Below are 12500 nucleotides of genomic sequence, written 5' to 3' on the forward strand. Positions count from 1 at the left end.
GAGAGAGAGAGAGAGATGGCTGAGAGAGATGGCTGAGAGAGAGAGAGAGAGAGAGAGAGAGATGGCTGAGAGAGATGGCTGAGAGAGAGAGAGAGAGATGGCTGAGAGAGAGATGCCTGAGTGACAGTCACCTGACATGTTTATGCCGTAATATTTTACGTTCTATTTTATGATGATAATTTCTGTATGTACTATGACATTAATATGTGTTTTGTAATCCATGCTTATGTTATTAATCATCTGCTTTGGCAACATGTACAAGTTGTGTCATGCCAATAAAGCCATTTGAATTGAATTGAGAGAGAGAGAGAGAGAGAGAGAGAGACAGAGACAGAGACAGAGACAGAGACAGAGACAGAGACAGAGACAGAGACAGAGAGAGAGAGAGAGAGACAGAGAGAGAGAGAGAGAGAGAGAGAGAGAGAGAGAGAGAGAGAGAGATGGCTGAGAGAGAGAGATGGCTGAGAGAGAGAGATGGCTGAGAGAGAGAGAGAGAGAGAGAGAGAGAGAGAGAGAGAGAGAGAGAGAGATGGCTAGAGATGGCTGAGAGAGAGAGAGAGAGAGAGATGGCTGAGAAAGATGGCTGAGAGATGGATGGATGGAGAAAGAGAGAAATGAAGAGAGATGGAGAGAGAGAGCAGATGTAGGGAGACGGCAGGTGTGAAGAAGCAGGGTATGTTGTGACGCCGTAGACAACCAGGTTTAGCTAAACACAACAAGAGATCCTGTTTTCACATCTAACGCTGGGATGGACACACACACAAAGTATATATACATAATATATAAACAAAATATACAGGGTTCCACTGTGATATCTCTGACATGTGCTCCCCAATACACGTTATTTAGAGGAGCGTAGGAAAGGACATTTGGAAGCACGTCCGTATTTTGGAACATGTGGCCATTTGGGTCCAAGTACGTGTGCTGCTCCATTTCAATTTAGTGTTTTAGTGTGAAGTGATTTTTAGGAGCAGATGCTGCTGAAATGGTAGCACTGTAGAACCTTGTAGTATGGAGTCAATAAAGACAACGTTTGGTTAAAACATTTATATTCTCAACTTATATGTAATACACACACCCACAGTCACACACACAGTCACATACACACACACACACACACAGTCACACGCACACACGCCAAAACACAGTTATTGCACCAGGAGGGGAAGTGTAGTGGGAAGTTAACACACACACCCAAGTGAACTGTGGTGCAACATTCTGCATGTTGAGTTGAGCTACAATATGTTGATTAGAGCTCTTTAATAGAGTAGAACAGGGAGCGCACTTTAATAGAGACCTATAGATAATAGAGTAGGACAGAGAGAGGAGGAGGAGGAGGAGGAAGAGAAAGAGCCAGGGAGAGGCGGTCCTCTGGGCTAGTCTCTGGCTGTGACAGGGAGATCTCAGGAAACCAATATATCAGGGACAGGCATGTGTGATTTGCCTGGCAAGTAAAGCAAACGATAAGCCTAGAGATACGGGTGACATTTTCATGAGTGAGGCTCACAGTCATAAATCTGGAGGCGGGGTCATACTCATATATAGATCGTCATATTGGCCCTCGCATATTAATATGACTCTGCACATACACCTGATTAGCATATTAATACTACGACTCTGCACATACACCTGATTAGCATATTAATACTACGGCTCTGCACATACACCTGATTAGCACCATTATTCAGTAGTACTAATTCATATATTTTATACCCAGCTTAAAGGCCAACTTGCAGGTTGTATTTTTGTTCAATAAACAATGTGGACTAGGCCAACGGTGACTTTCATGAAGAGGGGGGAAAAAAAATCGAAATCGAAATTGACCCAGTTTTAGCATTTTTATCAAATATTTTGTCGACCCAAACACAATCACCACGCAAGTGAATATTTTAATCTATGGTTCACAGCGTGCGTGTGTCATCTTAATGATGACGTCACACCAGGTGCAGGGCAGCAAGGGGCTCTGAGAATCACAGGCATGTAGTGGCAGGAAGCAAAGAGCCTGTTTCACCTCACTATTGCTCCGTGATCATAGCCATTCATCTCTAAAGCTAACCACTATTTGTAAAAGCCACAACCACGTTACCATATTTGTAATAATGTAAATCATTGTGTCGTTGTACATATTGTGTATATAACGTTAGTAGATAAGTTAGCTAGCTTGGTAGCCAGCATTCTCGAAACTCCTAACATGCCCGGATTTAAAATGGTTCTCTCCTCTTTGTATACCTTTGTCCTCACAAGTATTCTGCCAGGGAACTTATGGACACGACAGTAGTAGTAGTTATAAGGTGTTCGAGCTTGTAACGTTAACGTTAGTTAGCTAATAGCTATCGTGGTAGCCCGTTTCATGACTGTGATGCACCGAGTGCTATCCGAGGGGGCTACTATCGTATCAACATGCCGTGACGTGTAGCTTGCTAGCCGGCATGATGTGTGCAGTGCTTTGCCCAACAGGTCTGAGAAGAGGACCTGCACATTTTACTTGTTCCCAAAACTCCTCTACATGCCCCGATCTAAAATGGTTCACGACAGTAGCCATACTGCTAACGTTAGCCAGAGCCATATAGCCAGTAGTACTATGACCTGGACGGGCATAAGGCATAAGTTGCCTGAAGTGACGTCACGGCCCTGCTAGCGTCTGATAAGCTTTTTCATTTGATCCATGCATGTTATTTGTGCATGGACCTTTTTAACCCTTTCTGAGTGGCATTTCCGGCGTCAAATGGAAACAAATAAATAATGAAATTAGATACCAATGATGTAAACTACCCATAATTGAAGAGTAGGGTTTAACCTGCAAGTGGCACTTTAATCACCTGTACACTGTATATTACTGTTGCACTTTACTGTTACATTTGCACTCTGGTTGGATGCCAAACTACTTTTATACAACGTTGTTTGTACTGTACTTGTGCTGTATAATGACAATACATTTGAATCTAATCTAAATCACTGCATAGATCCATGGCTCCGGTTATTATGGCTTTGATTTGTAAGCTAATCAAAACGTTCTGGAGGTGAACTCCCATCACGAGATCTATGGCTTTACTCAGACCAGGGGCTGGAGGACGGGACGCTTGAAGCCTTTTTACAACGCATCCGCGTTTCCGGGTTCCCGTTTTGCGCTCCGATTGGCCAGGTCATGTGACATGAGCGCCAATCGTGGGACGGCAAGTTTCTACACTGGTTAAGGGCACTCTTCGAAGTTGGTTAAGCTTAGAGTTTGTCTTAGAGCAGGGCGATAGAACGCCAGGTAGTTTGCAGGCTGTTCGACGCGGAAATGGACAAACACGCTATTGGGCGCACATGTCACATGACCTGGCCAATCAGAGCGGAAACGCGGATGCGTTGTAAAAAGGCTACACGCAGGCGGGACGGGGCTGGAGGAGGGAGGGAGAGAAGGAGGATGGGACAGAGCTGGAGGAGGGAGGGAAAGAAGGAGGATGGGACAGAGCTGGAGGAGGAGGGAGAGAAGGAGGGAGGACGGGGCTGGAAAGGCTAAGGTCTCGTCTTGACTTCCGTCAGCCAGTGCATTCTGGATGGAGAGCAGTGCATTCTGGGTGGAGAGCAGTGCGTTCTGGGTGGAGAGCAGTGCATTCTGGGTAGAGAGCACACTCATCGTGGTTTAGCAGCTTGGGGCCGATGGCTCCAATAATGGGGTCTAGGGCTGGGCAATTAATCGAAAAAGAATCGCGATTCTCGATTCATAGACCTATGCAATCTCATTTCTAAATTATGATGATATTTTTTTTTATTAAAATAAATAAGATAATTATTATTTATTTATTTTTCTTTTTTGTTTTACTTGATTTTTTTTAAATTATGACGATTCTGACTCGAGTTATTTTGTATGTTACAAGAGACTTAAGTTTAAGTCAGCACTTTGATATATATATATACAGACTATGTTGTCTGTTTAAGAAAGAGTGCAATAAATAAGAATAAATAAGAATGGTGTGAGAGAACGGCCCGCAGCCCTAATGGAGTCAGAAACATTACTGTAGCAGCGTCAACATGCTAATGGTTAGCCAGCGCAATTAGTTTGAATACGGCCACCAGTGATGTCTTGGGGGACAATGAATCCTTGTGTTGTGTTGTTAATTGCAGCTCAATGAAATGATAAGGGAGCAGTACCGACTCCCTATAAGACACGGTATTGCTATTGTTTCATCTTAATCGTTTTATGGAGCTGTAATCAACACAACACAAGGATCCGATGTCCCCGACGACATCACCGGTGGCCACATACAGACTAATGTACTCTCAATAACTGTCAAACTAAATAAATGTGTGCAAAACTGATTTGTTTTGGGATGTGCGTGAGATTCTAATGATGGAGGCGAGGCTGAGCGAGGTTCTCTCCACTAGTCCTGACTTGATGCTTGCTTTAGCCATGTGGGAAGAAGACTTGAATAGCATTCCATCCTCCTGGGTCTAATTTGAGACGACTCGTCCCCTGGTGTGCAGGTTCACCCCCCATGTTCCCCCACTAACTGGTGGTAGGTATGTTCAGGTAATGAACCAAAACCTAGCAAACGGCTTCACTGCTGATTTGATTACCGCGACGGCCAGCGTTGATGTGGTGTGTGGGGGGGGGGGTGATTAAAGCCGCCAAAACTGCCTTGGGTCCAATTAATTGGGCCCAGAGGCAGGCGTGGTGGCTGCGCGCACCTGGTAAAACCGCCCATCCTCAAACACACAAGAGAGCCTCCGTCATGACAGTGTTCCATCCGCCTCGCCTCGCACCGTCTAGCCCCTCTCTCTTCAATGAGACGATCCGTCTTCACCGTCTACCCGGTGTCTCTGTGCCGGAGGGCCCCTTTGGAAGCCACTCAGGTGGCCTGTGGGCAGGCAGGGTCTACCGCCACCGTCGACAGCTCCGGGGGGGGACTTTGCACGAGGACTGAAAAGTGAAAGCGGCGGCGACTAGAAAGGTTCTATCAAAGTGACAAGTGACTCTCCACGGCGGGGTGGAGAACATGGATGGAGGCCATCGGACGCCGTCTCCTTCCTCATATTAGAGGCACCCTGTGGCGAGAGACGACGGGCCGACGAGTCAGGCTCTTTAAAGGGGCACTAATGCGGTGAAGAGCGAGTTCAAGTTCGATTGCTAGCCGCGCAGATTTATAATTTCAAACGCGTTACTATGCATCGTGTACAACGCGTCGATGCGTACAATGCCAATCCGTTTCTTCCGATTTTTTAAATATTTCATTATATAAATTGTTTTCCTATGACCTATGGTGGCACCTGTCTGGAGGGGAGGCATCATAACGTCATTGGTAGATTCGGCAACGTGACCTCCGCTCCCGGCTTAATGCCGCTGCAACAATGCCCCGCCCCCAATCCCATGTTTTTTTTTCTTTTTTTTTTCACTTTTTCTCCTCCTGTTTTTCTGTGTTTTTCTCCCATCCCAATTTAGTCGTTATGCCAATTCACCCCTCTCCTTCCTGGTCGTTGCTCGCATGTGCCCCCCACTGGTCGGTCTAGGGAGCCCTGAAGTCTATCAGATGCTTCCTTCCGTGGACTCTCATTGGCGAGGTGTAACGTGTGGGAGGCTCACACTACCCTCACCATCTCCCTCCCTCGCTGCGCAGGCGCCCTGACCGACCTGTAGGAGTCGCTGTTTACAACGACCAGAATACCACCCCACCGGCTTCCCTCCCGCTGACTCTGCCAATTGTGTCAGTATGACGGCCGGCCCAAGCCGGAGGCACCGCTGACAGCCGGATTCGATACCAGTGTCTCTCGCGTTGGTGACGAGCGCTTAGTCCGCTGCGCCAACCAGCCCCCCCAATTCCATGTTTGTACATTTTATACAGAACAGCGAAGCAGAATAATGGCGCAACATTCCAGCCTTGAACAGGCTGTGTAAAAAATGGGCTAATGACGTTTAGGAGAGAATATAGATGGGAGTGGGGGATGGTCTCTGGTAGACGGGATGTTATTGCCTCGTCACTCAAGAAAGTGGGCGCTACCATCTCATTAGCTGCACTGGCATGAGAGGCAGTTCACATCTCCGTACATGGAGGGTGTTTAGATATGAGGACAACCCCAGTGGTTTATGATTTCCTGTTTGCTGTAGGGGTGACAGCATGTCAAACGGTTAATATATATATATACTGTATATATATACATATTTTACAGCACTGTTTTTACATTCTGGCTCCATATCCTATTACTGTGGATTGGAGATGATATGGTGACTTAGAAGCTAAAGCAGAGACACTTTTAATTGGAACACATTTTCATCCATATCCGATTAAGAGCTTGAACACGTAACAGGATTTCTCTTTTTGGGGGGGGGGGGGGGGGGGTTACACCCAATTTCAGACCACCAAAGGACTTGGGATAAATTAAGAGGTCATTTTTAGTATGTCGTTGATGTTTTCTTTATGCAAAGTTTCTAACCCACAGAAAAATATTTCGGATACTTTCAGATGTGCTTCCAGCTGACGCTACAAATCTGTTGGTGTTTCAGTGAGACGTCGGCTGTCTGGGTAGACGTGGTGTTTTGGACTCTGAGACGTGGTGTTCTGGACTCTGAGACGTGGTGTTCTGGACTCTGAGACGTGGTGTTCTGGACTCTGAGACGTGGTGTTCTGGACTCTGAGACGTGGTGTTCTGGACTCTGAGACGTGGTGTTCTGGACTCTGAGACGTGGTGTTCTGGACTCTGAGACGTGGTGTTCTGGACTCTGAGACGTGGTGTTCTGGACTCTGCAGGTGAGACGTGGTGTTCTGGACTCTGGTTCATGATGGACTAAACGAGTGCAGCAGGTAAATAAGGGACTGTGGTAACAAACTAGCATCTTGCTCCACCGATGGAACTGCGTGATAAATATGGATAATTTTGACTGGTTGTTTTATTTTATTTTTTGGTTGTTTATTAGACAAATTAGTCAGGTGATGTAACTGATAAAAAGCACAGCAACCAGTCGCAAGAATACGATAGTTGTTCACACACACCGGTTAACTTGCAGTCAAATAATCCATTAATGGATTCCCACGTTATGGGAAATGTGTGTACCGTCTTCTCCGGAGTCAGGCAAGACGAGAGATACAAATGTCCTCTCTGTGCGTTCAGTAGAAAGCTGGATGGAAGTGGATATGGACGAGCTAGCCTAGCACAGCACAAATTAATGGAAGCGGATACGGACCAGCTAGCTTAGCTGTTGGCCAAAAACACCTCTCCCAGGGGCGGCTGGGTAGCGCAGTGGACTAAGCACTCGCCTACCACCGCAGAGACTCTGGGATCGAATCCAGCCGACAGCGGTACCTCCGGCTTGGTCAGTCGTGCCGGCAGTGTTAGCGGGTGGGAAGCCGGTGGGGTATGAGTCCTGGTCGTTGTAAACAGCGACTCCTACTGGTCGGTCAGGTGGTCGGGGTGCCTGTTCAGCAGGGAGGGGATCTGGGGGAAATAGCGTGAACCTCCACACGCATTACGTTCCCCCAGTGAAACTCCTCGCCGTCAGGTGAAAAGAAGCGGCTGGCGACTCCACATGTATCAGAGGAGGCATGTGGTAGTTCTACACCCTCCCCAGACTGACAGTGGGGCAATGCGTGCAACGACCAGGAAGGGAATTGGCATAACGACAAAAATTTGGGATGGGTGAAAAATATATGAAGGCCAAAAATAAACAGAAACTAATTTATTTAAAAAAAAAAACTCTCTCGTTTTAAGTTAGGCTAGTGGTCTGTATCCTCTTCCATTCATTTGTGCTAAGCTAGGTTAGACTTCTTTGATTTAAGGCTACGTCTCCAACCAGGAGATACAATTTTCTTTTTTATTAAAGATGATGTTTTTTAGGGCATTCTGCGCTTTATTGTGAATTGGACAGTTTGGACATTTGAGAGAGAGCGAGATGGGGAAGGATTCGAACCCAGGACGCTGTGGTTTACGCTGAGCGTATATACGTGGTGCACCACCGGGGGCCCTGTGGTTTACGCTGAGCGTATATACGTGGTGCTCCACCGGGGGCGCTGTGGTTTAGGCTGAGCGTACAGTATATACGTGGTGCACCACCGGGGGCGCTGTGGTTTAGGCTGAGTGTATATACGTGGTGCTCCACCGGGGGCCCTGTGGTTTACGCTGAGCGTATATACGTGGTGCTCCACCGGGGGCGCTGTGGTTTAGGCTGAGCGTATATACGTGGTGCTCCACCGGGGGCGCTGTGGTTTAGGCTGAGCGTATATACGTGGTGCACCACCGGGGGCGCTGTGGTTTACGCTGAGTGTATATACGTGGTGCTCCACCGGGGGCGCTGTGGTTTACGCTGAGCGTATATACGTGGTGCTCCACCGGGGGCGCTGTGGTTTACGCTGAGCGTATATACGTGGTGCACCACCGGGGGCGCTGTGGTTTAGGCTGAGCGTATATACGTGGTGCTCCACCGGGGGCGCTGTGGTTTACGCTGAGCGTATATACGTGGTGCTCCACCGGGGGCGCTGTGGTTTAGGCTGAGCGTACAGTATATACGTGGTGCTCCACCGGGGGCGCTGTGGTTTACGCTGAGCGTATATACGTGGTGCTCCACCGGGGGCGCTGTGGTTTAGGCTGAGCGTACAGTATATACGTGGTGCTCCACCGGGGGCGCTGTGGTTTACGCTGAGCGTATATACGTGGTGCTCCACCGGGGGCGCTGTGGTTTACGCTGAGCGTATATACGTGGTGCTCCACCGGGGGCGCTGTGGTTTAGGCTGAGCGTACAGTATATACGTGGTGCTCCACCGGGGGCGCTGTGGTTTAGGCTGAGCGTATATACGTGGTGCACCACCGGGGGCGCTGTGGTTTACGCTGAGCGTATATACGTGGTGCACCACCGGGGGCGCTGTGGTTTACGCTGAGCGTATATACGTGGTGCACCACCGGGGGCGCTGTGGTTTACGCTGAGCGTATATACGTGGTGCTCCACCGGGGGCGCTGTGGTTTACGCTGAGCGTATATACGTGGTGCTCCACCGGGGGCGCTGTGGTTTAGGCTGAGTGTATATACGTGGTGCTCCACCGGGGGCGCTGTGGTTTACGCTGAGCGTATATACGTGGTGCTCCACCGGGGGCGCTGTGGTTTACGCTGAGCGTATATACGTGGTGCTCCACCGGGGGCGCTGTGGTTTACGCTGAGCGTACAGTATATACGTGGTGCTCCACCGGGGGCGCTGTGGTTTACGCTGAGCGTACAGTATATACGTGGTGCTCCACCGGGGGCGCTGTGGTTTAGGCTGAGCGTACAGTATATACGTGGTGCTCCACCGGGGGCGCTGTGGTTTAGGCTGAGCGTACAGTATATACGTGGTGCTCCACCGGGGGCGCTGTGGTTTACGCTGAGCGTACAGTATATACGTGGTGCTCCACCGGGGGCGCTGTGGTTTAGGCTGAGCGTATATACGTGGTGCACCACCGGGGGCGCTGTGGTTTAGGCTGAGCGTACAGTATATACGTGGTGCACCACCGGGGGCGCTGTGGTTTAGGCTGAGCGTACAGTATATACGTGGTGCACCACCGGGGGCGCTGTGGTTTAGGCTGAGCGTACAGTATATACGTGGTGCTCCACCGGGGGCGCCTCCAGGAGATAAGATTTAAGTGAGATACCGGTATGATCCTTTAAAAAGAAAAGTAGGGTCTGGGCTGAAAATAACTGGAATTATCCTTTCATTGTTTATTTCAAATGTATTGAAGACATTTATTTCACTCCCAAACTGACCAACTGAGATCTCGATACAGGACTAGCGGGACATGGCAGCTGTGACAGCGGCGTGTTGATCATTCGGGTTCTGAGGTCTGAAGGAGTGCAAATGGAGCCATGTTACAGCAATTAAAACTAGTCATTTAACATTCTAATTATTTGGGGACATTGATAGAATCTGAATACTTTGTCGCAGTTTAGTGGCACACGCTTTACATGGAAATTGCTTTGGTGACGGCAGAGACAGGCCAATGGAGATCATAAATTAATAACATATAACAATGCTAATAACATTTTTTTGTTTAGTTTTTTCAAATTGGGTAGTATTCATTACAGCTACATTTTAAAGAAGATAGATACCAATTTCCTCTCTGTGCGTTCAGTAGAAAGCTATCCGGCTGCAAGCTAGCCTAGCTTAGCACAAATGAAGACGCTACTCAAGCTAGCCTAGCACAGCACACATGAAGACGCTACTCAAGCTAGCCTAGCTTAGCACACATGAAGACGCTACTCAAGCTAGCCTAGCTTAGCACACATGAAGACGCTACTCAAGCTAGCCTAGCTTAGCACAAATGAAGACGCTACTCAAGCTAGCCTAGCTTAGCACACATGAAGACGCTACTCAAGCTAGCCTAGCTTAGCACACATGAAGACGCTACTCAAGCTAGCCTAGCTTAGCACACATGAAGACGCTACTCAAGCTAGCCTAGCTTAGCACACATGAAGACGCTACTCAAGCTAGCCTAGCTTAGCACACATGAAGACGCTACTCAAGCTAGCCTAGCTTAGCACACATGAAGACGCTACTCAAGCTAGCCTAGCTTAGCACACATGAAGACGCTACTCAAGCTAGCCTAGCTTAGCACACATGAAGACGCTACTCAAGCTAGCCTAGCTTAGCACACATGAAGACGCTACTCAAGCTAGCCTAGCTTAGCACACATGAAGACGCTACTCAAGCTAGCCTAGCTTAGCACACATGAAGACGCTACTCAAGCTAGCCTAGCTTAGCACACATGAAGACGCTACTCAAGCTAGCCTAGCTTAGCACACATGAAGACGCTACTCAAGCTAGCCTAGCTTAGCACACATGAAGACGCTACTCAAGCTAGCCTAGCTTAGCACAAATGAAGAAGCTAGCCTAGCTGTTGGCCAAAAACACTGCTCCCGCCATTTTAAGCTCCGTATCCACCTCCATTAATTTGTGCTAAGTGTGTGTTTTTTAACAGTTCATTTATGCTATAAGTGATTTCCTCTTATTGTACCGGTAATCACAAATCGGAGACCGATAGCAGCTGAGATGTCGCCACTTAATATTTACTAGTTGGATCACACACATCGCTCATGGAGTTAATTGAGGGGGAAAGGAGGGACATTTGCGTTTAAATTTGTCTCCACAACCATAAACAATACCTTTTCACCAATGTGCCTCATTTGTGGGGGAGTCGAGAGATTTATTTGCGAAAGTGACTTGCAAGTAATACAAATAAAATAAAAATTGTGATACAATACCTTACTCTCCACAGAGAGTAGTATTGTAATATAACGTCAGAATTTATTTGAAAAGCCATATGTGAAATATATTACAGTATTTGCAAACCATGTCCACATGGGGTGACCGGTCCAGTAGCACTCGTGAGAACAGTAAACCGATGAGGAAATAAGGAATACAGAATGAAAGGAAGGGAAAGGAGAAAGATTAGAGTCAACTGAAATCATATTTAAAGATCTGTAGGATTTTCTCAAACATATGTCAGTGAAATTATAATGAGGCATATCGTCATTGCTGAACATAAATAAATAAATAATTTGAAAAAAGAACATGACAGGGTCCCCATTAAAAATAGCCCTGCAGTATTCTGCTCAGTGCTTTAATTTTGTCCAATCCTGGGGATTCACTGGCTGCACTTGAAAAGAGAAATCATGAAAAATAGCAGGAGGGGATGGGGGGGGGGGTGGGGGGGGGGTTATACAACACGGTGCCAATGGTCATTATCGTGGTCCACTTGAAAATTATGTATTTAGAGAAAATCCAACGAGGGCTACCTTTTAAATTAGTTTCTGAGAGGGAAGCTTTCATCAGAGCTTATAATGAGAGATGCCAAACAATAGCTAGGTAACTGTTCTAGCCAGATATATCCATCCCCACCCGCCCACGCCAGGGCCTCTTACCTTCCCATCGTAGCGCTTCACTTGGAACTGATCCAGACCCAGGCCTGAGAGTGAGAGAGTGAGAGAGAGAGAGAGTGAGAGAGAGAGAGCGAGAGCGAGAGAGAGAGAGACAAAGATTGATTGAAAGAAGAGGGAGAGGGGTAAAGGGAGCGAGAGAAAGAGGAGACAAAGATTGAGCGAGAGACAAAGCAAGAGATTGAGAAGAAAAGACAAAAGAGAGAATGGCCTGTTAATGTGCATGAAGTAACACAAGACGGACCTCTGTAGGGAGACAGAGGGACACACTGTAGGGAGACAGAGGGACAGACTGTAGGGAGACAGAGGGACAGACTGTAGGGAGACAGAGGGACAGACTGTAGGGAGACAGAGGGACAGACTGTAGGGAGACAGAGGGACAGACTGTAGGGAGACAGAGGGACAGACTGTAGGGAGACAGAGGGACACACTGTAGGGAGACAGAGGGACAGACTGTAGGGAGACAGAGGGACACACTGTAGGGAGACAGAGGGACAGACTGTAGGGAGACAGAGGGACACACTGTAGGGAGACAGAGGGACAGACTGTAGGGAGACAGAGGGACAGACTGTAGGGAGACAGAGGGACACACTGTAGGGAGACAGAGGGACAGACTGTAGGGAGAC

The 12500-nt window shown here is 47.8% G+C and overlaps 1 protein-coding gene across 1 annotated transcript in view; it reads right to left on the bottom strand.

Moving 5' to 3' along the window:
• The window catches only part of micu1 (mitochondrial calcium uptake 1), a 180106-nt gene that overhangs the window by 84548 nt on the left and 83058 nt on the right, over positions 1-12500 (bottom strand). Inside the window, 1 exon segment of the mRNA XM_084321252.1 lies at positions 11860-11903. Coding sequence (XP_084177378.1) covers positions 11860-11903 — 44 coding nt within the window.

The sequence above is a fragment of the Notolepis coatsorum genome (genome assembly GCF_963971535.1).
Source record: "Notolepis coatsorum genome assembly, chromosome: 9".
NCBI lineage: Eukaryota > Metazoa > Chordata > Actinopteri > Aulopiformes > Paralepididae > Notolepis > Notolepis coatsorum.